This window comes from Pezoporus flaviventris, unplaced genomic scaffold, assembly GCF_033815535.1.
Source record: "Pezoporus flaviventris isolate CSIRO_AGI_PZ_B2104156 unplaced genomic scaffold, CSIRO_AGI_Pfla_v1 ptg000158l, whole genome shotgun sequence".
NCBI lineage: Eukaryota > Metazoa > Chordata > Aves > Psittaciformes > Psittacidae > Pezoporus > Pezoporus flaviventris.
The window spans coordinates 741,887-764,711 of record NW_026892706.1 but is presented as its reverse complement, the minus strand read 5'-3'; the positions used below and the strand labels follow the sequence as shown (position 1 = coordinate 764,711).

The 22,825-nt window shown below is 63.3% G+C and overlaps 4 protein-coding genes across 7 annotated transcripts in view; 1 reads left to right on the top strand and 3 right to left on the bottom strand.

Moving 5' to 3' along the window:
• Window positions 1–1,299: 1,299 nt before the first annotated feature.
• SLC25A10 (solute carrier family 25 member 10) lies at window positions 1,300–7,395 on the bottom strand. Its single transcript, XM_061479878.1, has 11 exons — window positions 7,282–7,395; window positions 5,112–5,231; window positions 4,860–4,974; window positions 4,735–4,783; window positions 4,332–4,373; window positions 4,092–4,135; window positions 3,588–3,658; window positions 3,392–3,484; window positions 3,155–3,232; window positions 3,017–3,073; window positions 1,300–2,282 (listed from the first exon to the last, which is right to left on the bottom strand). Exons 1-11 carry the CDS (start codon window positions 7,369–7,371, stop codon window positions 2,181–2,183), a joined length of 861 nt encoding a protein of 286 aa, XP_061335862.1. The 5' UTR covers window positions 7,372–7,395; the 3' UTR covers window positions 1,300–2,180.
• A 270-nt stretch (window positions 7,396–7,665) lies between these two features.
• On the bottom strand, window positions 7,666–11,095 carry MRPL12 (mitochondrial ribosomal protein L12). Of its 2 annotated transcripts, none has more exons than XM_061479865.1 (4): window positions 10,847–11,095; window positions 10,668–10,745; window positions 10,400–10,534; window positions 7,666–7,995 (listed from the first exon to the last, which is right to left on the bottom strand). In XM_061479865.1, exons 1-4 carry the CDS (start codon window positions 11,078–11,080, stop codon window positions 7,879–7,881), a joined length of 564 nt encoding a protein of 187 aa, XP_061335849.1. In that variant the 5' UTR covers window positions 11,081–11,095; the 3' UTR covers window positions 7,666–7,878. The 2 variants fall into 2 exon arrangements, with proteins under 2 accessions (XP_061335849.1, XP_061335850.1); XM_061479866.1 differs by having other exon boundaries at window positions 10,400–10,531.
• A 215-nt stretch (window positions 11,096–11,310) lies between these two features.
• HGS (hepatocyte growth factor-regulated tyrosine kinase substrate) lies at window positions 11,311–19,854 on the bottom strand. Its single transcript, XM_061479876.1, has 21 exons — window positions 19,720–19,854; window positions 19,372–19,456; window positions 18,920–18,995; window positions 18,418–18,510; window positions 16,565–16,688; window positions 16,137–16,189; window positions 15,627–15,695; window positions 15,298–15,422; window positions 15,009–15,087; window positions 14,828–14,926; window positions 14,387–14,482; window positions 14,041–14,079; window positions 13,814–13,957; window positions 13,458–13,671; window positions 13,104–13,276; window positions 12,824–12,964; window positions 12,569–12,746; window positions 12,358–12,491; window positions 11,979–12,095; window positions 11,715–11,810; window positions 11,311–11,639 (listed from the first exon to the last, which is right to left on the bottom strand). Exons 1-21 carry the CDS (start codon window positions 19,754–19,756, stop codon window positions 11,529–11,531), a joined length of 2,283 nt encoding a protein of 760 aa, XP_061335860.1. The 5' UTR covers window positions 19,757–19,854; the 3' UTR covers window positions 11,311–11,528.
• Window positions 19,855–19,873: 19 nt separating this feature from the next.
• Window positions 19,874–22,825, top strand: part of ARL16 (ADP ribosylation factor like GTPase 16) — a 252,529-nt gene continuing 249,577 nt past the window's right edge. The window contains exons 1-5 of one of the 3 annotated variants that reach the window (XM_061479867.1): window positions 19,874–19,979; window positions 20,216–20,273; window positions 20,354–20,467; window positions 20,593–20,708; window positions 20,945–21,223. In XM_061479867.1, the coding sequence (XP_061335851.1) occupies window positions 19,891–19,979; window positions 20,216–20,273; window positions 20,354–20,467; window positions 20,593–20,708; window positions 20,945–21,116 (549 nt within the window). In that variant the 5' untranslated portion in view covers window positions 19,874–19,890 and the 3' untranslated portion in view covers window positions 21,117–21,223. Of the gene's footprint in view, window positions 19,980–20,215; window positions 20,274–20,353; window positions 20,468–20,592; window positions 20,709–20,852; window positions 21,224–22,825 lie in introns of those variants that run through there. The other 2 variants (XM_061479868.1, XM_061479869.1) reach the window with 2 other exon arrangements.

Here is a 22,825-nt window from a genome sequence, read left to right as displayed (position 1 = left end):
CTCGTCCCCCCCGCAGGCTCCTCCGCCCCGCTCCCGGGAATCGGCTCTGCTCGGCGGGGGCAGCGGGACCGCTCCGGCCCCCGAAGGAGCGGGACCGGAGTGTCCCGGGCTCCGGTGCAGCCCCGCTGGGTGCCGCTGGGTCCCCCGGGGTGGTTTCTCCAGCCCCGCTGAGGCGGCCCCTCTCGGGTCCCGGGCAAACCTCCGCTGGGAGGCAGGAGCTGCTCTGATCCCCGCTCCGGCCGGCTGCCGCTGGAGGGGCCGGTCTGTGCTCACAGCTGGCGAGCACATCCCGCCGCGGCAGCTGGTGACCGGGCACACACCAGGGCTTGCGGACCCACCGCTGCTGCCCCAAAGACAGCCCCGCCACCCCACGAGAACCGGCAGCCCCAGCACCATGTGGGCATGAGGAACCCTGTGGGACCCCCCCCAGGTAGCGGGGCTGGGGATTGGGGCGCTACAGGGGGCTGGTAGAGGGCAGGATGGGACCAGGGGGATCCGGACAGCAACAGCAAGTTCAGGTGCCACTGGCAAGGGGCTGGTGCCAGGCCAGAGGCCTCTCATTCTCCGATGTCAGTAAAAAGTGCTCCTACGTGTGCCACACTCTGGCATGTGTCTGGCCATCGGCCAGTGAGGCTGCGGTGAGGCTGCTGTAAGGGACATGGGAAGAGGAAAGGTGGGTGCTGTGGCCCAGGGCTGGCGCAGATGGTGGCATCACGGCTGCTGCTGGCTGGCACCAGGCTGTGCTGCTGGAGGGCAGTGGGGTTGGGATGGGCCCCTCAACTCCATCGCTCTCCTGCTCCACCCCAGCCTGGGTGTGGGTGCAGAGCAGCACCCACCAGCGCGGCTGGGGGTTAGAGCCAGGGGTTCAACTCGCCCCACACTCACCTCACCATGGCTCTCACCCGGGGCCAGGCGCAGGAACAAAGTGGCGATGCCAGCCAGCATCATTAGGCTTCGTTAAGGTGACGAGCTTTCAGTGCTCTGCCCGCCCGCGCTGGCTCTGTTCCGCCTGCTGCAACCCAATTAGTGACACATCCAGGAGGCAGCTCCCGCAGTGAGGCAGAGGCCGGCGGGCGCCCTTGGCATGGCTGATGCTGGGCACAACTCGGCACAGGGCTGGCCCAGGGCACTCAGCCCACAGCTCCCCACTGCATGGGGCTGGGGCAGGTAACAGGGCACAGACCCCCCCCCGGCATGGAGGGAGCTGTGCTCTGCTCTCTGCACTTGGCTCCCAAACTGACCCCTCGCAGCAGGAGGGGGCACAGCATTCCTCATCCCCTGAGGCAGGACACCAGGCCCTGAGCTTGCTCCACCTTTTATTACACATGAAGGTCACAGATATTCCAGTTCTTTGATCCGCTGGGACCACCTCATGCAGGGGTGGACATGGCCGGGGGCTGCAGCCCCCATGCAGGGTGGTGCAGGGTGAGGGGGGCACAGGGCAGCCCGGATCCTGTAGCCTGGGACAGGGCTGGTGCAGGACATGGGGCAGGTCCTCGAGCACTCATTGCCAGGTCTGGGGCCATGCCCTGGGCGAAGAGGGGCCAGGAGAGAGGGACTCCCACTGGCAATGGAGCAGAAGGGCAGGGGCTGGGCAGCTCCCCCCCTCCCTGGTCTCCCATCATTGGTATGAGGCACAATCCCTGAAGAAGGCAGCAGCCACCGGTGCTGACGAGTTTTGGCCAAGCAGGAGCAGCGGGGGAGTGTGGGGACACAGAGGCTGTGCTGGGGCCAGGGGAGCAGCACAGGGGCCACAGGCACTGTGGGACAATGGGGCTGTGCTAAACCTGCACCTCCCTGTGCCCCTTGCCAGCACCACCTGTGCCCCAGCACAGGCCTTGCTGAAGGGCAGGCTCTGACCCCCAGCCCCACAGGCAGGAAGGATGGGGCTGAGGGGGGCATGGACAACACTTGTGGGCAGTGGGAAGACGCCAAAAAAACCCCAGACCAACAGTGCAGAGGGGACAAGGGGCCCAGGATAGCCCGGAGGTAACAGAAATACTGAGAACAGGGGTGAGAGGAAGGGGAATGCTGGGACTGGCCAGGCACAGCGCTGGCAAGGCACAGGAGCAGGGGTGAGGGCCAGGGGACTGGCACCGGCTCAGGTAGTGGAGGGGTCCTGGGGTCTCAGTGGTGACCCAGCGCTCACCCTGGGGTGAGGCAGGGCCTGTCCCTCCTCCTCAGGTGCTCACTTTGATCCCAAAGTATTTGCGTAGCTGTTCCAGGAAGACAAAGGTGAGGATGGTGTGAGGAATGAGCCGGATGGCAGCAGGAATGAAGCCCTGGAAGAGGACGGGGAGAAGGGGAAGAGTCAGCGTGTGTCTGGACCTGGGCCTCCCCGTCATGGCCAAGGTGCCCTGCAGCACCCTGAGCGGTGCAAGGCTGCGGGCACAGTGAGCCCCAGGGAGCAGGGGCCTTGGTGATGGGCAGGGACAGTCACAGCAGTGAGGGAGGCACCGCAGCCATCGCTGTGCACTCAGATCTGTGCCAGGCATTGACCCCTCTGCCCCAAACACATCAGTGCAGCATCACTGCTGTGTCAGCAGAACGGTAGCAGAAGTTCCAGCACAGGAACCAGCCAGGCTCCGGCACAGGAACCAGCCAGGCTCCGGCACAGGAACCAGCCAGGCTCCGGCATAGGAACCAGCCAGGCTCCGGCACACGAACCAGCCAGGCTCTGGCACAGGAACCAGCCAGGCTCCGGCACACGAACCAGCCAGGCTCCGGCACAGGAACCAGCCAGGCTCCGGCACACGAACCAGCCAGGCTCCGGCACAGGAACCAGCCAGGCTCTGGCACAGGAACCAGCCAGGCTCTGGCACAGGAACCAGCCAGGCTCCGGCACAGGAACCAGCCAGGCTCTGGCACAGGAACCAGCCAGGCTCCGGCACAGGAACCAGCCAGGCTCTGGCAGCAGGGTCCCAGTGCTGCTCTGGGCGCTCACCTCTGCTGCCAGCCAGCCCAGCCTCCCCCACTCCACCGCACCAGCCCATCCCATGCGGCCCCAGGTAGGCACCTTGTAGAAGGCGAGGGGTCCGAGCTTGGCAGTTTCCATGGCACAGTGGGTAACACCCTGGAACAAGAGGGACAGACATGAGGAGGTGGCAGGAGGCAGGGGCCAGTGCGCAGAGGGGACAGGACGGGATGTACTCACCCGGTACTCGCCCTGGGAGTTCATGAGGCGGGTCTTGAGCACGTCCAGGGGCTGGCACAGGAATGTGGCACATCCGCCCTGGGGAGAGTGAGCGGGTCAGCAGCTCATGGTGCCAACAATGGCCAGGGCACCAGAGAGACACAGAGCTTCGCGCCCGGCCCTGTCAGCAGCTCTGGCAGCCCTGCCTGCCAGCAAACCCCATCCCAGTCCTGCCTCCCCTCATCAAGCCCTGCTCACAGCGATGAAACTGGCCAGGAAGTGAGTGAAGATGTTGTCTGACAGCAGCCCAGTGGCAAGAACCAGCTGCTTGGCCTGGTCATAACAGGAGAGCTGCGGAGACACGGCCCATTACTGGCACATCCACCCTCCTCACCACAGCAGGGACAGCCCCTGTCCCTACCCGGGCACCAGCTGTCCTCCAGAGCTGTCCTACCTGCCCAACAGTGACCAGGGCCCCTCGGCTGGATGCCATTGTGGCTCCAGAGAAGAGTTTCTTTAGGCCCTCTGCGGACAGACAGATTGGGATCAGCACAGCCCTGGGACATCACCCACACTCCCTTCCCTGCCCAGCCCGTGTCCCAGAGTGTCCCAGACTCCCCACCCAACAGTGCTTGAAACACAGCAGCAGATCTGCTGCACAGCCCTGCCTCCTTCCTGCTGCCGTTCATTCCCCTTCCCACCCGCTCCAGCCCCCCGTGCTTTTCCCAGCAGCTCTCCCGTTCACACCGGAGCACAGCCGGGCTGCCCGGCCCAGCCCCAGCCAGATGCTGCAGAGGTGCTCTCAGGCCCCCTTCCATCCCCTCTGCCTGCCCCGGCTGAGCGAGCACACGCGGCAGCTCCAGCCAGAGCTCCCGGCCCCATTCATCCAACCGCGCATTCCCGGTGCCAGCAAGGAGAGCGCGGGCAGGCTCACCCTACCCGGCTGGCACGGCCTCACCTTCCCGAAGGACGCGGTACATGCCGTCCAGGGCATGGGAATAGCTGGAAGGAGCGAGAGGGGAAGGTGTCAGGGTCCGAGGCTTCCCGGCAGCCCCGCGCAGGCGGCTGAGCTCCCGGGGCTGTGCTCCCGCAGCCCCAGCCCCGCCGTCCCCACGGAACGAACGGCCCCAGCCGCCGGTCCGGTGCTGCCCCCCCGCGGCCGCAGGGACCCCCGGTCTGCACCCGAGCCCTCACTCACTTGCGCCGCTGGGAGGGCGGCTGCTTCACGTCGTTCTGCATCCTGGAAGGCAACGCACCGCGGGGTGAGGCGGGGCCGGGGACCCGCTGTCCACCCCCAGCCCCAGGGCCCCGCCTGGGCAGCGGGCAGAGGCCCAGCAGACGATTGTGTCTCCCGACTGCAGCAGGACGGGAAAGGGGTCTCCAGCCCCACAACCCCCAGAGGCCGCACAAGGGGCTGGGGCTGTCGCACCGAACACAACAGCTCCAGTCCTGGCACAGAGCCTCCCACCGGCACCAGCCTCCAGCCGCAGCACGGCCGGTCAGGAGAGAGGTCAGGAGCACGGGAGCACCCACCACCCCGACTGCCGTCACACACCAGCCACGAGCTGCCCCCAGCAGCACCAGGACGTGGCAGCACCGACCTGACGTTCACCAAGTCTGCCGGTGTCCCCACGAGCCCGCCGGTGAAACCTGCAGCAAAGAGCTGGGGTCAGGGGCTCCTGCGGCCTGAGGCAACCCAGGGCGAGGGTTCCTCTGCCCCACTCACCTCCCACTGCACCCAGCAGCACTTTCTGGTAGAAGGGGGGAGGCCCCTGGCTGCCCCGGCCTAAGCGGTCCCGCGCTGTCTCATAGATGCCGAAGCGAGTCAAGGAATACGTCATCTGGAGGAGAGGAGGAAGAGCCACTGGGTCCCACTGGGCAGCCTGTCAGCTCCAGCCCCGCTGCCAGACAGCAAGGGCAGTGCTGCGGCAGGAGCTCCATGGGGGACCAGAGGCCACCGATGCACGGTGGCACTCACCTGCCGGCACAGGGAGGCGCTGAGCCCGTTGTACAGGGCCAGGAAACCGTCGTTGCGGATCACATGCATTGCCATCCCCATCATCCGCATCTTCACCTCCTGCTGCGTCTGCAGGTGGACCTGGGGCAGAGCCGGCAGTGTCAGGGCACCGGCCTGGTGCTGGGTGCAGGGAGCGCAGGGACAGCCAGTCTTGCCAGGATAACTTGTTAGCACTGGAGCAACAGCTCGAGGCTCCCTGCACCTCAGCAGCACTTGGAACCTGTCCCAAGCAGCCTCAGAGGGAGGAGGCTGGTGGGAGAAGGTGAAGTGCTGAGGCACCTGACCCAGCCCCTCCCAGGCACTGCGCTGCTCCGAGCACCCACTCCCCCGAGAAAGGCGCTGGGCCAGAAACACGAGTGAGCAACCGGCAGGAGTTTGCTCTGAGGAACCACGCCGGGGCCATGAATTCATGACCTCGTGCTACCCGCACCCTCACCACACACGGCGGCCACGGCCTCCAGAAGTCACTTCCCCTCCTTCCCAGCCACAGGAATCGCAGAGGCAGGAACACAGCCCCGCTCACGCGCTGGATGCCATGACCGGGCACAGCCTGGGAAGGAGGGTGCTCCGCTCCCAGCCTCGGCAGCGGGACATGGGGCTGGCCGGGACAGAGCAGCATGTCCTGAGCAGCCCCCTGCCCTACACCACAAACATCACGTGTGGGTCAAAGGGCCAGCAGATAAAATTAAGAAGAGCAAAGGGCCGCTGGCGGGGGCCCAGGCCTGGCTCCCGTTACGGAAGCGCCGGAACGGCCGGAGCGTGGGACACGCCACAGGACGCTGGGAACAGCCTCCCTCTGTGCGAGGCCGCAGGGCAGGGACCTGCCCCCGGGCCCGGCAGGCGGAGCCTGGACAGCAGCGGCCGGAGCACGGGCAGAGGCACCGGGCAGGCAGGTAGGGCAGCGCCGCAGCAGGAAGCCCGCTGCTGCCTCCCTTTCCAGGGCCGCGGGCGGGCAGGGGAGGAGCCGGGCAGCGCTGCGGTCACTGCCGGGACAGGCAGCCCCGGGGGCGGCCGGTGGCTGCCCGCGGCTGGTTCCAGTGGTCCGGCGGTGCCACGGGCTGGCTCCCACCAGGTTAAGGTCCAAAGGTACGGTGAAGCACCCTTCACCCCCTACCCTGCAGGCCCTGGGCCCCTCGTGCTTCCCCAGGCCTGCACCAGCCCCAGAGCAGATGAACTCTGGGCCAAAGGCAGGTCCGCGGTCAATATCCAGGTGTAAACTTGCTGGCAAAACCAGCCCAGGCTGCTGGGCTGCAGGGCACACAGGGGCTGCCTTGTGGGGACACAGCCCAAAAGTCACACCCGTCACTGGCTCAGAGGCAGACCTGCAAGCATGTGCCAGACAAATTCCCTTTCCTGGCACCTCACCAGGGCATCCTCCGAGCCCCCGTGGGCTGCCAGCCAGGCACAGCAACAGGCCGAGGGCCGGGGAAGCAGCATCCCCCTGCCAGTGCCGGCTCCTCTCCTGGGCCGGTGCCCGCCGCATCCTCTCCTCTCTCCAGGCGCGGGGTGGGTAGGGGCTGCCTGCCCCAGGCCGTGCCCTCCCGCTGCCCCTGCGAGTCCTGCCCGGGCTCCTTGCTGCTTGGCACAAGGCTCGGGCAGCGCTGGCATTCGCCCCGCCGTGGGTGCTGGCAGCGCAGGGCTGCGCGCGGCGCGCTTTGTGCGGGAGCAGGGATGCCAGCCCGGCCAGGGCGCCTCGGTGACACCTTGGCCTGAGGACACGGAGTGCAGCGGGCCCGCGTCCAGCGCTGTGAGCCCCGGAGGCGCTGCCGTGCCCTGCCCGGGCTGTCCAGGGCGTCCTCCACGACCCCGCATCTCCCCCTGGGCCGGCACCCTGAGCTCCCCGGAGCCCCCCCCCCCACCGCATACCCACAGCTGCCCCTGGGCCCGGCCCGCGACCCCTCATCCCTGTCCCTGTCTTCCTGCATCACTGACGTGTCTCCGTCCCCCCGCCCCGAGCCCAGGGCCGCGTCTCAGCGCGCTCGGTGGCCCCACAGCTGCGAACCGGTCCCTCAGAACCGGCTTCCTGCAGCCGTTCAGCGACCCCGCGCAGCCGTTAAACATCCCCTTGCGGCCGCTCCCTATCCCCTCCGAGCCCCCCCCCGCCCCCCGGAGCCGCTCTCCATCCGCTCACCTTGAGCAGGTCCAGCGGGTGCGTGCAGCAGGCGGCGCCGCACGACGCGAGGCCGCCGAAGTACCAGCGCGATACGCGCCGCTCCGCCATCGGCGCCTCTCCGCGGGGAACACACGCCCCCAGCCGAGGCCACGCCCCCTCAGCAACATGGCCACGCCCCCAAGCAAACCACGCCCCCTTCGGGGGCAACGCCACACCGCCCACCTGCAGCACCGGGGGTGGAGAACCGGGACGATGATGCCTGGGACTGGGAAGGGAGGGAGCCCAGCAGTGGGGCTGCCATAAGGAGCCTGGGGTTGTGGCGGAGGCTCCTCTGCCTCACAGTCCCGGGCCCCAGAGCCACGTTTCCCACCCACCACCTGGTTAACAGGGAGGGATGAACCATTTCTGAAGGGTTTTCGGCTATTTATGAAGTAGAGTTCATCGCAGTGCCGGGACCAGATGGCAGCCCCACCAAACCGTAGAGCATTCTTGCACAGGGCCCCTTCCAGAGAGCATCCCCACTGCACTCAGAAGCACCCGGACCCTGGTGCCGGGGATGGTGGCAGTGGGGGTGGCTGCCATCGCACCAGTCCCTCCGTGGTGAGACAGGGATGTCTACTCCAGAACCACAGTCCCTCCTGCTGCCTCCAGTGCTGCTTTGATCTTCTCCGCTTCCTCCTTGGAGACGTTGGCCTTGATCTCCTGCGGAAGGGACTCCACCAGCTTCTTTGCCTGTGGGAGGGAGAGAAGTGTGAGATTGGAAACTGGTTTTCACTAATTGGCTTAAGAGATTCAGAGCCATGAGACTGACCTCAGCATAAACCCAAGGTCCAATGCCCAAGACTTTCACTTGAGCTATAGCACATCAAACCAGGGGCTGTTTAAATCTGACTGCAAGTGATGGCGCATCCCCTTCAGCTCTGGAAGACCTTTATCAGTGAGTAACTGCTCTTCAATTCCTCCCACTGCATGCTCAGTGCCCCTGACATGCAGCCCTGGTGCCTGGGCTGCACCACAAGGGAGCTCCTGGCCTTTCCAAGTGTGACTGTTTTGGTTCACATGTTTCTGCCAGCAGGGAGGAGGCTGCAGGGTTCAGCTGTGCCAGAACACACTGTACTGGGTAAAAGAACTCCAGTACCGACAACACAATCTTCCCATTTGTGGGACTTTTTACTCAAACCACTGGTACGCTGCAGTTCTTCAGTGGTTAAGACATGCTGAAAAGCTGCTGAGCTCATTTAAAGGGAGTTCCTGCAGGGCTGCTGTGAAGAAAGGACAGGAACCCAGACAATAACCCCTGGTGCAGTCGGATGCTCTTCCTCTCACCCCAAGCAGCACAACAAAAGCTCCTCAGGTCCTTAAAACAGAGCTCACAAGGTTCCTGTGGCACAGGGCTGCTGCAACACCTCTGCCATGTGGCTCTGCAGGTACTGAGCACCAACAGCCTGACTCCTACCAGCAGAAAGAAGGGTTTGTGGCTTTGATTCCAGCTGGGGGCAGTGATGATGAACCCACGGTGGCAGAAAAAGGTGGTTTTGCTAGGGATGAGGAGGGGTTGTGGCATAGGCAGAGCTTGGCAGAACAGAATCCGGACAGGAGCCCATTGTGGCTGGCTGGGATGAGGACAGGGGAACAGCCAAGGCTATCTCCAGTTAAAACCCTTCTCGCCAATGCCTAACCACTGCTCTAAAGCAGCCCTGGTCAGAGCGGCTGTTCCTGGTGCCCTGCAGCAGGCCCCAAGCTGGTCTTGGACAGATCAGCTGTTCCAGCCCCAGCCAGAGTACAAGAAGACAGGAGGTGAGTGTGTGCCTATGCAGCTGCCTCAGAACGCCTTTCCTGAGTGCAGACTAGAGCCCAGCTTGTGCTGACAACACCCCCATCTCATCGAGTTGTTCCTGGGGGAACTGACCTGAGCCCATCGGTGCCCAACACCAGAGGTTCTCCCAGCAATTCTGGCTTCCAAGTCATGGAGAGCCCTACAGGCAGGGAGGGATCCCTGCAAGGCTCGTTAGAACACCCCAACCAGATGAAAGCAAAACTGACAGTAAAGCTGCACCAGCCACGCTCTGAACACAATCTCACAAGCAGCAGTGATGGTTTTGAGTCTGGGTGTGCTTGAACCAAAGCACCAGCTCGGATAGGTCACACCTGGCAAAGTCTGCCAGCAATAACCTGCATCTACCAACCTCGGACCTGCACGGGAGCTGAAACTGGCTTGTTTGGCAGGTTCCATGCACGAAGACAAGTTGTTCAGCTTGAGTTCTCCAGGGAGCTGCTAATTACCCACTGGTTGTGTCCATTACTGGGTCTGGTGTTTTAACGTTCACATGAGACCCATCAGCTGGACCAGCCAAGCTGACAGTCACTCAAGCCAGCAGCCAGTGACACTCATGGCTCTGCCACTGGAGTTCCTGTTACTGAACTGTTTGCTTTGGGGCTGATCAACATGAACAGGTCAGAAGATTTTCTAGAAATCCTCTCAACTCCTGGGCTACCAGTAAGAGCAGCCTCTCCTCCCTGCCACCATGTGAACAGAAATGGCTACTGTTAACTCCAAGGCATGAAAGCATCACCTGTAGAGGTCTGAAGCACATCAAATGCTTCCCCAGTAACAGTTCTATCCCATTCTTTCTTCCCAGCCTATGTTGTGGCTCAAGGGCACGAGCTCAGGCCCTCACAGGACTGTGAAAAGCCCATCTCCTCCCAGGAAAAAGGAGGAGGCACTACGTATGAAAAGAGCAGCTCTGGAAAGGGCCAGAAATATGGGCTGCAAGATGTGTGAACTGGAGAAACTGGACTAAATTCAGAAATATGACGGCCTTGACCAAGCAGGGAGAGTCCCAGCAAACCCAGTGAGCTGGGACCCCGGCTGCTCCCAGCTCTGCAGGACAGCTCACAGTAGCTCTTGGATTTGAGGCTGGCACAGAGGAATTTGAGGTGTTTGCTCTGAGCCTCCTTCTTCACCCCCTTGCTCCTGCCAGGGCCTCTGCTGTTGGCCACGCAGCAGAGGCGGGGGGAAGACCCTTCCCTAAATATGCCAGATGCATGGATGCAACCAACTCCTGCTCCAACCTCGTCTGCTCCCCTGCACCGGGACTGTTCTCCCAGGCCCGGGGCACCGCAGCCCCCTCCTCACCTGCACAAGGTTCACTCCTGGCACGAAGTTCTTCACCTCCTTGATCAGCTTCACCTTGTCGGTCGCCTTCAGCTCCGTCAGCCGCACGGTGAAATGGGTCTTCGCCTTCTTCAGCGGCACCTCCTCCTCCTCCTGCTGGAGCCACGGGCGGGCGGTGAGCAGAGGAGGGGGAAGCCCAGGAGTGGGGCCCGGGCCCCCAGCCCACCGTCCCCTCCACATGGGGACCCGCGGGGCCCAACTCCCGTCCCCTCCCCAGAGAGCCCGGTACCTGAGGAGCCGTCTGGGAGGGCAGGAGGGTGGCAGCCGCCGCGGGCATCACGCCCACGTCCGGGATCTTCAGCGTCTCCTGCGGGAAGAGTGGCCGGTGAGGCGCAAGCGGGCAGGGCCGGGCCGGGCCGGGCCGAGCCGAGCCGAGCCGGGCCGGGCCGGGCCATCCTCGCCACCTACCTTCAGCAGCGCGTTGAGGTCGGCCACCTCGAGCAGCGTCAGCCCCGCGATGTCCCGCACGAGCTGCTGCACCTTGGGCGAGTACTGCTTGGCGGCCGTGTCCAGCGGCGCCCCGGCCAGCGCCTCGGAGCGCCGCGCGCGGCCCGTGCCCAGAGCCCGCGGCCCGGTGCAGCGCCAGGCGGGCGGCGGGCGGCGGGGCAGGCGCGGCAGCAGCGCGCGGGCGGCGGGCAGCATGGCGGCCGCAGAGGACACGGCGGCGCTCTGCCCCGCTCTCGATGGTTCCGGCGGCCCCCGCGCCGCCGCTCGGTGGTGGGGCGGGGCGGACGCTCTAGCCGCCGGGTCCGCCAGCACTCGTTCGCCCCTGTCGCCGCCCCGCCCGTCGCAGCACACCGGGCGCGGATCGTTCCCAACTCTTTATTAGCGCCGGTCGCGCTCGGTCTCCCCCACGGGGACGGGGTCGGGGTCCCGGGGACGGGGGGGAACGGGGGGGGGTGATGGGGAACGGGGCTCGGCGGGACGGCGCGAGGCTGCTCCTCGGGCACCAGGCACGGTCCCGGGGCCGCGCTCCTGCTGCTGGGTCCCGCGGAGTCCCGTCCCCGGGGCCGGGAGGGCAGGACGAGGAGCGGGAGAAGGGACGCGGTTCCGGAGGTCGAGCAGTGTCTCAGGCGGCGCCTCGCCGAGGTCAGTCGAAGGAGATGAGCTGAGCCTCGCCGCTGCCCTGCGGCGGCTGCGCCGGGGCGGGCGGGGGCTGCTGCGGAGGCTGCTGCTGCGGGGTCCCTCCCGCAGGTGCCATCTGCAAGAGGCGAGAGGCCTCCGTTAGAGGCGGCCCCGGCATCACGCGCCCCCCGCACCCGGCGCCCGCACTCACCTGCTGGTAGAGGGGCTGCTGCCCGGGCAGGTAGGACTGCTGAGCTGGCAGAGAGCTCAGTGCTGCTTCCTGGCCCGGCAGGGCAGACATGAGACCCTGAGAGAGCGAGGGGCGGCTGTCAGAGGGGCTGAGGGACACGCAGTGGGGCAGAGGCCAAAGACCCCCATCTCCACCTGGCCAACAGCAGCACAGGCCCAGGACTGTCCCATGCACTAGAGCCCACCCTGCAGCCAAGCAGCAGCCAGTGGGACAAGGGGTGCTCACCTGCATGCTGTAGGGCTGGTAGCCCATGGAGACTGACTGGGTGCCCATGTAGCCCATGGCACCTGACTGGGGGGCTTGAGAGATGGCCGGGATGCTCTGTGACTGTGAGGCTGCACTCTGGGGAGGAGAGGCTGGTGAGAAGCGGTACCAGCTCGACTCAAACCATCACCCCAGGAGCAGCAGCACTCCCCAAGCTCCACTGGAGACAGTGCAGCATCTTCTGTCTGTGCCATGGGGAGCCCAAACCAGCCCTGACTCCAACCCACTCCCACTGTGAGTTGAAGCAGATCCAGAGATGGGACCAACCAGCCCATCCTCCCTGCTGGCAATCCCATTGCCAGATCCCCGAGCCATGCAGAAAGCCCCAGCCCCTACTTGCCTGGTAGCCCTGGGTTGAGGTCGGCTGGTAGGAAGAGTATGCAGGGGTGGTGGTGGGCACCGCGGGGCCCTGCTGCACCGCCTGCCCACTCCCTGCCCCTGCCTGGTACATGTAGGCATTCACCATGCTGGGATCTGGGGCAGAGAGGCAGAGACTGAAGCTACCACCTTGCCCGCAGCCTCCACCCCAGTGGGCTCAGCTGGGCATGTACCTGTCCCTGCGACGGGCATGGCTGTGTACGGCCCAGTGGTCCCCTGCGCTGCCTGGTTCATGTACACGCCATGCATGGGAGAGCCTTCCACTGAGCTGGCTGGGCTGAAGGTGCCAGGGAAGCTGCTGGGCCCAGAGGGCTGGTAAAGCACCCCACCGGCTGCGGGCATGGCCTGGAGCTGTTGAGGGAAGAAAAGCAGCTCTAGGCCATGTCCCCTGGGACTGGGCAGGAGGGTCTCTGGCCCTGCAGACGTACTTGGGCATAAGGCAGGGAGAAGGCTGGCATTTGGGCTCGCATCTGGATGGTCTGCTTCTGCTGTTCCAGGCGCATCTGCCTCTCTTTCTCCTGCTCCTGCAGTCGCTGGATGGCCAACTGACGCTGCATCTCCAGGTACTCCTGTGGGAACAGGGCTGTGACAGCCACAAGCCAGGATGCTGCAGCATCCCGCCCTGCCAGGGCAACCCTGGGGCAGAGCAGCCAGCAGGCCTGAGGGCTGATGTGCCCCACATACCCTGGAAACGCTTCCCTGCCTCACCTGCTTCTTCTGCCTCATGATCTCCAGTTTCTGGGCCAGCTGGATCTGGCGCTGGCGCTCTGCCTCCTCTGCTGCACGGCGCAGCTTCTCCTGGTGCTCCTCCCGCAGTGCATTCAGGGCTCCGCGCGCATCCCGGATCTGGGCCAGTTTGTCTTGCAGGCCCTCGTAGTACACTGGGGAGGGAAGAGACACCTCAGCGACCCGCCTGGGGCAGAGCACTACAACCTTGTGCACCACACTGCCCGCTCTCCGGAGAGACTGCATCCCAGCAATGCCAACCCCGGTGCTGGGGAAAGCCCCGGCAGCCACCCCAAGACACAGTCCCATGGCCACAGCCACACAGCTCCCACATACGCCTGCGCTCATCCAGCTGGTTGAGCAGCTCCAGCAGCTGGGGGTGCATGTTGTTGATGGACTGGAAGAGGGACAGGACGGCAGAGTCGTTGGTGATGCTGCGGCCCCGCATGTGGTTGCTCTTCATGCGGTTGACAAACGTGGTGACTGCGTTCTGCAGTGCCTTCAGGAACTGCTCGTGGTTCTCCTCAGACTCGCCATTCTGGTACTGCTGCTGGAAGGACAGGGCAGCCCCTCAGCTCTCCAGTGCCAAGTCAACTGCAGGCCTGCAGTGCTCTGGGGCCAGGCTGCACCAAGGAGCTGGGTGCTCCTTGCCCCTCAGAAGCTGCCTGGCAAAGGTCCAGGCCCCCTCTTACCTCCACAACACTGAGCGGTGCAGGGTGGGCCTCCCCGGGCTGGGCAGCTGGCTCTGCAAGGGACAGGGGTGCTGATGGCGTGGGGCTCTTGCGAACCTCCTCTTGCTTCTTCTCCCAGTAGTTGCGGTTCAGGTACCGAGCCAGCTGCCAGGGAGAGAAGGAAGATCAGCATCATGCTCCACAGGGAGCAAGCATGTGCCATGGAGCAGCAGTGCCTGGCTCCTTACCTCTGGGTCAACGTCCTCAGCCAAGGGAGCAGAGGAATTCTGTAAAGAGACAAACAGGGAAATGTGATTCAGAGAAACAGGAGACTTTCAGCTCCCACAAAATATCCTGCTCGAACCTGGCCATGGACAACCCAGTGCTGAGCATCAGCAAGAGTGTGGAAGGGAACAGCCACCTCCTCCCGAGTACAGACCTTGCTGACAACACAGCAGTGCTGTTACAGAGCAAGGGGCTGAATAGGGCAAATCTCTCAGAGCAGGAATTCAGCCTGACACAACCAGGGCAGACTCTGGGCAAGGACAAGGCCTGTGTCCACCTGAATCACGTTCGGGGCCCCCACGAACGTACCACGGGCGGGGAGTAGAGCGTGCTGACCGGGGGAGCTGAGGATGTGACGGGAGTGGGCTCAGCCTTTGGGTACATGGAGTAGGTTGTTTTCTGCCTCTGCAAAACAGGAAGAACAGTTGGCTTGGGGCCTGCCCAGGCTCTGGTCAGCAGCAGACTGGGCACACCAGGTGGGCGAGTTCCTGGTGATGGCCAGGCGTGGCAGACCCAGCCTCATGTTCCGCACAGTTCCCACAGGACAGCGTGTCCCTGGGCTCCCAGCCTGGGCACAGCCTGCTTCCAGGATTTGGGACTGCAGTGCAGCACAGGCCTTGCTCCACTGTCACCCCCTCATTCCACAGGCCCTGTGACTTGCTCTGTGTCTTGTGACACCAGGACATGCCCAGGATCTGTCACGGCACAGCTGGGAGATGCCCAGCACATCACCCCCAGCAGGGCACAAACCATTCTCTCCTTCTCCTCCGCCTCTGACTGAGACAAGGCAATTGCGAGCTGCAGCTCCTCCTCCTCTTGCAGCGCTGTCTCATCACGCTTTGGAGGCAGCTGCGAGCAGAAGGAAGAGGTGGTCAGTAAACGGACACCAAATAGGTCAGGATCACTACAGCACCTATAGGCAGCCACTCACCTGGGACTGCTGAGAGAGGGGACTGGTCAGGTATTCGGGGGGCAGCTCGGAGGTGGCAGCAGCTTTACCCTCAGCTTTCCTGTAGTCAGAAAGACATGACAGTGCAGGCTGAATGCTCCTTCCTCCGCACCAGAGCCCCAGCACTGCACAGCACTGCAGCTGAAAACCCCATTCCCAAGAGGATGGGAACCCAGCCCAGTGTGGGGAACCCTCACTCTGCTCTGCTCAAAGCTCCTCCCTCACAGTCCCAGCTGCTGCAGGCAAAGAAACACACCACAAAGGTACTGACTTGTTGAGATGCTCGTAGCAGGGCTCACAGACTCTCACTTCCTTCTCAATCCCAAACTTTGGGATGGTGGAATACTTGGAAGAGCACTTCCCACAGAAGATCTGCCCACAGGCCCTGCAATGATGCTGCAAAGGATGGGAGACATCAGTGTGGCAGCAACACGCTCCTTCACCATCAGACACCACCGCTCAGGCACTCCTGGCACTTCCCCGCCAGCAGCCAGGGAGCACTGCCCAGCCCCAGCACTTCCCGGCAGGCTCAAGGAGTCCTGCAAGTCCCTGGGGACTGCGCAGGACCAGGGAACCCAGAGGGGCAGGAGCAGCACCCACCTTCCGCGTCACAACCCCAAACTGCACTCGACATCGGTGGCACTCCTCAGCATCCACCCAGTCTGGAGCCTGTCCGGGGTAAGGAGAATTGGGTCAAGGAAGGCGAGAGCCTCAAGGAGATCGCCTCCTCAGAGCTCCTCAGGAGCTAACTAAGGTGCTCTCATGAACAGGGATACTAGAAGCATTTGCAGCTCAACAGGAATTACTGATCCCCACATTATCCCCTCTCATGTTCCTAAAGACTGGGATGCTTTGGGCAGCAGTGATGCTGGGAGCCACCAAGCAGGGCAAGATGAAACCAGCTCCCTGTCCTGCTCACTCTCCCCTCCATGCGGTAGCTCTGTACAGGAGCCCAGAACTGCCAGCATGGCACTGGGAGCATTGTGCCCCCACCCTGGGCTCTAATCTGCACAGAACGGAAGAGTGCAGGAGCTGAAGGTTCAGTAGAAGGGGACAGGACAGTGAGGTCTGTCCCACAGCACCAACTCCCTCCCCAGCAGCATAACTCACCCGTTCTGCCGCGAACATGGCATCGCTCTCCTTGAACTCCGGGAATACATGGCCTGGGGGGAAGAGAGCAGGAGCATGGACCAGTCCTCGAAGCACTAAGGAAAGCCTGGGAAGATGGAACTGCAGAGCCCTCCCCAAAGGACACCCTGACTTCAGGCCAGTTTCCTGAAGCAGCACCTCACTGCCAACCCTTAGCTGCCAGCTGGGCTGATCCAGGGGCAATGGGGTTGTTCTCTCTTTGCAGTGGGATTCAGTCACCTCAAGAGGTTCATTTGGTATCAAGACACCAAGAAAAAGCTCAGTATTGAAAGTCCAGACTTTGCTAACACCAGACAGGGTCCTGACAGCCCTTCCCTCTCCTGCAAAGCTCCTCCAGAGCAGAGCTGCTTGGCCAGTTGTCCACCCACCTTTGCCCACAGAGTCCTCACCTTCAACCTTCATTATCTGATAGGTGTCCTGCACCACCTTGTACTTGGGCTCATTGCGGAAGGCATGAGCCCAGGCCTGGATAAGGTACAGGATCTTACTGCGGACACTGGTCTCCACTTGCCTCTGCACAGAAAGGGAAGAGAAAACAAATCCGAGAAAAAGGCCCTGAAACCTGAAGGCTGGTGTGAATCTGCTGGAAGCCAGAAATACCAGTCAAGTATTTCAGAAAGACTTTAGAGCACTTGTGCAAGGTGAGAGCTGTCAGAAAGCCACAGGAAGGACAATTCACAGCAAGGGCTGCCTGCTCCTTCAGCCCAAATATGAACACATCCTTCGGAGCAGCGTGGCCCAACCTGACAATGGGTTAGGATGCTTTTAGAAAACACCCACAGAGCCTGGTGTGAGCGCTGCCCTGCCCAGCTCCTCTCACCTCCCACAGGAGCTGCTTGTCCTGCACTCAGAACATTGGGTCACCTACAGTCACGGGGCTGGGCAGAGCAGCAGCAAGCGCCTCAACCAGCACTGCTGAGGCTTCGGGAACTGGCACTGCAGGGTGCTGGTGCTGGGCTGTCAGCGCCTCCAGCCCCAGTGCTCCTGCCCAGGAGCACCCGAAGCTGCCCAAGGTAGGATCAGCAGGGCAGGTGCCCTTTGGAGGCAGGGGCTGTGTCACAGTTCAACTTGGCAAGCCTGTTCCTGCCCCAGCCTCGAGAGCAGCCTGTCATCAGCTGCCTGAGTGACCACAAGTCCACATGACCGGCTGCTCCAGAGGCAGAGGAGCACTGTCCAACTCCGATTTCAGCTCAGCTCGGCCCACACAGTGTGACTTACTGACCATTCCAAAAATCCTGCATTCCACACGTGTCACAGCCCTCAGCCTCCTCAGAGCTGAGACCATTTTACCAGCACTGGGCATTCACAAGCAGCAGAGCATAGAACGGGTCTGCAGCAGTTATGGAACTACAGAGGCAGAGGAGGACTGGAGAGAACCACAGAACCTCTTGATCTGATCTCCTCAGCAGGAGTGGCTGTGCTATTACCCCTGGCCATGACATTCCTGGCTCAGCAGATCCTGCACAAAGACTGAGCCAGCCCTAGCAGCAAGGTGACAGGAGACACCCTGGTACCGTGTGCGAGGTGATGGGACCTGCACAGCTCATTCACCAATTATGTGGGTCATCCGGTCACCTGTTTCTGATGAAGACAGAGGCTGTAAGGAAGGAAAAGCTACGCTTTGCCTGGGCGTTGCACTCTGGGCGGGGAGCCAGAGACAGGAGTTCCCAGTTCCACTTCACCTGTGGAAGTCCACTCCAGGGACACAGAGAGCCCCTGCAGGTATGACATTATATCAAACTGGCAAGTGACGGCTTGTGCCAACAGCCCGTCAGTGAAAACAGCCAGGTTTACATCCTGCAAAACTCCTCAAATGATTCCACAGGCCAATGGAACAGCCCCAGTAAAGAGGAAGCTTTTGGCAGTTCTCCCCTTGCTCTTTACCCTCCTGTGTGCCTCACGCTGTACTGTGAAGGGAACCCCTCAGACCTCGATGAACCGCCAGAACATCCCCTGGTTCCCTTTGCTGCCTCCTGCCAAGCAAAGCATTGCACCTACCATGAAAGGGTCAAGGCCTTTGCTCCTCACATCTCACATTACAGCCAAACATCACCTCTGCTCTCAAAACATCATGTCTCCTGAGCTCTCTACACACCACACCACGGTTTGCCCTTTTCTCAACTGCATTTCCAGACAGTTTCCTTTCTGTTCCTTACACAAAGGGAACAGAAGTGAGGACACACACAGAACTCCTGCTTTTCCAACCTCATTCCAAAATGACAGTAAACCAAGCTGTATTTACCTTGAGTATTTCCTTCAGTTCCTCCATAGTCTGTTTATTGGCCACCTCATCATGGACCGTTTGGCCACAGTTTTTAACCACTGACTCCATGACCTGCAGGGGCAGAGGACAGCATTAGCCTAACACATTCCTCCCTCTCTGCAGCCTGTGAGGAACCCCAGCACACAGAGACACAGCACTATGTGAGCAATGGGTTGCACTGGGGCAGCATCAGTAAAGCCACGCTGGAGCCTGAGCTCCCCTTCTCCTTCCCAGGGGTCTCTGCACAGCTGCTGTGTACAGACCCCAGGGAGGGAGTCTTAAATCCCACTTTGCCTGTTCCTAAAGCTGAGATGGGATTAAAGATGGAAATTCTCATGCTGATCAGTCACAGAACTCCTGTGCTAGAGCTGGGAGGAGGCTCCAAGCTGTGACCAGATGCTGCATGCAGCCTGTGCAGTACAGAAGGCTTGGTAAAACTGGGATGTTCCCTGGCCAGCACCATGGTTTGGGCTGACGTTACCTCCAGCGCGTAGAGAGCCACGTGGGGATTCTTGTCATTGACTTTCTTCTTGATCGCGTTGACAGCATATTTTGCTCTGGGTAAGGAGAGAGAGAACATGGTCTTAGAGAGTGAGGAATCCAAGGGGAGATTCCACTTGCAGGTGGTAACCTGCCACCCCCCCAAACAACAGAGTCTACAGGCTCAGAATCACAGAATGGTTAGGGATGCAAGAGACCTTAACATCACCCAGTTCCAACCCAGTTCCCCGAGGGCAAACTGGGAGAAGGAAAAAGCACGCTCAAACCCGAGTGCCTCTGAGGGTTTCAGGCCAGAGATGACCTGGGCCCCCCGAGGCCGGGGGGATGGCAGCCCCTCAGGGTGGGTGTGCTGTGCTGCGAGCAACGGGGCAGCGCTGCCGCAGGCAGGCAGAAGCCGCGCTCCCGGTGCGGCCGAAGCCCGGGAGCACTTACTGGGTGTCTCCCTGCCGGATCATGTCGCAGATCTGCAGGATGGATTCCCAGTCCGTCTCCAGCAGGAGCTGGCTCGTTGCCTTATCTGCAGGGAACAAACCCACGGGGCAGCTCCAGCCGCTCTGCTCCCCCCGGCCCCGCTCTGCGCACCACCCCCTTCCCCGCCGGCGGTGCTCGGGGGCCAGGAACGACCGGGTTGTCCTGGACCGCGCCGGCGCTTCCCCTCCAGACCCCGGGAACCCCGGACCCGCCCGGTGCCGAGCACCAACCCCGGGGGCCCACCCCAGCTCCCTGGGCCCGGCCAAGACGCGCGCCCCTCGCTGCGCCCGGGGAGGCCGTGCCCAGTACCGAGGAGCCGCTCGAAGGTGCCACCACCGCGCCCCATCGCGTCCCCCGGCCCGGCCCGGCCCAGGCCAGCTCCGTTCCACCGCCCCTCCGCGGCGCTTCCGCTTCCGGCTTCCGGGGGGCGGGGCTCCTTCCGGGGGCGGGGCTTCTTCCGGGGGCGGGGCCCCGCGTCGGATGGCGGGCGCGGGGCGAGCGGTGCCCACTTGCCTGGTGCTGGGGGTGGCCGGCGGCGGGAAGAGCCTGCTGGCGCGGCGGCTGCGTCATATCCGGCGGGGCGGACACCGGGGGGGGGGGCACCGGGGAGGGGCACGGGGATGGCCCCGGGGGGCGGGGATCCCGTCCCGTCCGCTTCCCTTCCCGTCCCCTTCCCTTCCCTTCCCCTTCCCTTCCCTTCCCGTCCCCTTCCCGTCCCCTTCCCTTCCCCTTCCCTTCCCCTTCCCTTCCCCTTCCCTTCCCGTCCCCTTCCCTTCCCCGGGACCGATCCTTAACCCGCGGCACAGCTGAGCGCCGAGGAGGGGCCCGCGGAGCTGGGCGAGCCCCCGGCCACGCTGCCCACGGTAGGCAGGGCCCGGAGGGGCGGGAGCCCGGTGCGTCCGCGGGGCCCCGGTGCACGCAGCCCAGCCGCCTGTCCCCGCAGGTGGGCACCAACCTGACCGACCTGCGGCTGCCGCGGACCGTGACGCTGCGGGAGCTGGGCGGCTGCATGGGCCCCATCTGGCAGAGCTACTACGGCGAGTGCAGCGCTCTGCTGGTGAGCGGCAGCCGAGCGTGTCCTGAGCCCGTCCTCGAGTGAGGGACTGGGCTGGGGGCGCAGGGCAGGGGGAGCCCCGGCCCCTGCAGCACACCCGCAGCAGCACCTTCCCGTGTCTCCTCCAGTTTGTGGTCGATGCCGCCGACCCGACCCAGGTCTCTTCGTCCTGCGTGCAGCTCCTGGCCGTGCTCTCCGCAGCGCCGCTCGCCGCCGTGCCCGTGCTCATCCTCTTCAACAAGATGTGAGGAGGGGGCACCCGGAGGGTGGGGGCAGAGGGCACTGAGGGGCTGCCATGGCTCCTGCGTCCCTCCCGTCGGGTGGTGGACATGTAAGGAAGCCTGGTGTGTCCTGGGGGGTGGCAGCAGCCCTTTGCTGTACTGCCCAGGCTGGCTTGGGCTGTGGAGACCCCCGAGCCAGGGGCTGGGCTGGCAGGAGAGCCGGCATTGTGGGCTGATGCAGACCGTCCTGCCGGTGCAGTGACCTGCCCTGCTCCATGTCCGTGGCGGAGATGAAGTCGCTGTTCCGCATGCAGGACATCGTGTCCTGCGCCACACAGCCCATCACGATTCTGGAGACCAGTGCCCGTGACGGCACCGGCCTGGCCGAGGTCCTGCAGTGGCTTCGGGCCACCCTCGGAGACCCGCGGTGACACTGGCCCTGCCCATTGCCTGCACAGACGCTGCCGGGAGCGGTGCTGCAGGCTGGACGTGGGCAGGACCCCGCGGGACTTCACAGTAAAGCTTGCACTGTATTGACCAGGCTGGCGCCTGCCCTGTACTCAGTGCAAATCCCTCCTCGGGAAGGGACCAGCAGGAGACGGGCTGTGCAGCCATGGGGCTGTGCTGGCACCTGCGGGATGGGGGAGGTTGTGGGCAGCAGAACTGGAGGCTGTGGAGGTGCCTGGACCAGGCTGGGCAGGGCAAGGGCTGGTGGCACCTCCCAGGTTGGAGGCTGAGGGCATGTGAGGCTCTGGCAGCAGCTTTGGTTTTGCCATACAGGGCACAGTGGGGTGACCTGGGTGGGTGTCAGGAGCTGGGGCTACCTCAGCTGGGGACATCCCATGAGCTGCAGGGAGTAGCAGCCTGTGACTGCTCTCTGGCACTTGGGATCAGACAACAGCTGGGTCAGTGCAGAGAACCCAGCCTATGCCCGCAGGAATAACCTGTGCCTGACAACTGCTTCGTGTCCGTGCTGACAGTCCCGTGCCCAGCACGAGTGCTGGATCATGGGGGTGGTTGTGGCCACCTGGGCCTGGCACATGCTGTGGCACAACCCTCCTGGGTCTGTTGGTGTCATGCCACAGGGGCAACCAGCTTGCCAGGGCTGCGGTGGGACACAGCTCTCAATGCTGGGGGCTGCAGGGACCACACTGATGGTGAATGGTTCCTGGCACCACACACAATGGGGCGGCTGCTGCTGCGGTCCTTTCCCTGGAGCATGGGCACAACCTGATGGGCAGGAGACGCTGAGGAGCCTGAGCAGATCCAGCCCCTGAGTCACCAGTGCTGGGGCACACCAACACCCCAAAACCGCCCGCTCCCAGCCCACCAGGTCCAGACACGGGCCGGGAGTCCTGCACACGGCTGTGTTTAATGGGCAGCTCAGTCTGAAGTGGGGGACCAGAGCCCCCGGTTCCTCTGCCCAGCCCTCAGCACCACGGTGGGTTGCTGAGCCTGTCGTGTGGGCAGGCGCAGGATGACTGCCTGGGGGGGACACAGGCAGCCTTGTGCACGGGGAAGGTATGGTGCAGCTCCTCTCCTCCTGCTGGGACATGGGGCTGGAGGTGCGCTGGGGCTGTTCTGGGCAGTGCAATGGGGCTGCAGGTTCTGTCCAGCCAGTGTCACTGTCCCCAAAGGCTTCTCAAAACAGCCCAAAACTGTCCTGGGGCACTCACGGGAGGGAGCATTATTCTCTGCTGACAGTAACCACTCATGGAGACAGCCCCAGCCCAGGTAGCTCTGTGCTCTACGGTCCTGCTGCATCCCCAGCAGCTCCGGGCAGTGGGAGCACCCACGTCCCTGTGCTCCAATAGGTCCTTAACCACGGCAACCCAGAGGAGAGGATGCTCCACAGCACTCCCTGGTCCTGCTGATGGCTTGGAAAGATGGAGAGATCCATTCCCTGACTGCGAGCAGAGTCCTGTCCCGTCCTGCTCCTTCCTGGGCATCTGACACTAAGAGGACAGATACAGACCCTGAGACACTGAGTGTCTGCTGCCCCATTCTGCCCCACTCTAAATGTCCCCAGCCACGTCCTGTTCCCTGCCCCAGTCCTATCCCAATCCTGATCCTGGCTCTGCTGTCAGCCGGAGCCATTCTCAGGCAGCAGCAGCACCATGGATCCAGCATCTCCTGGGAC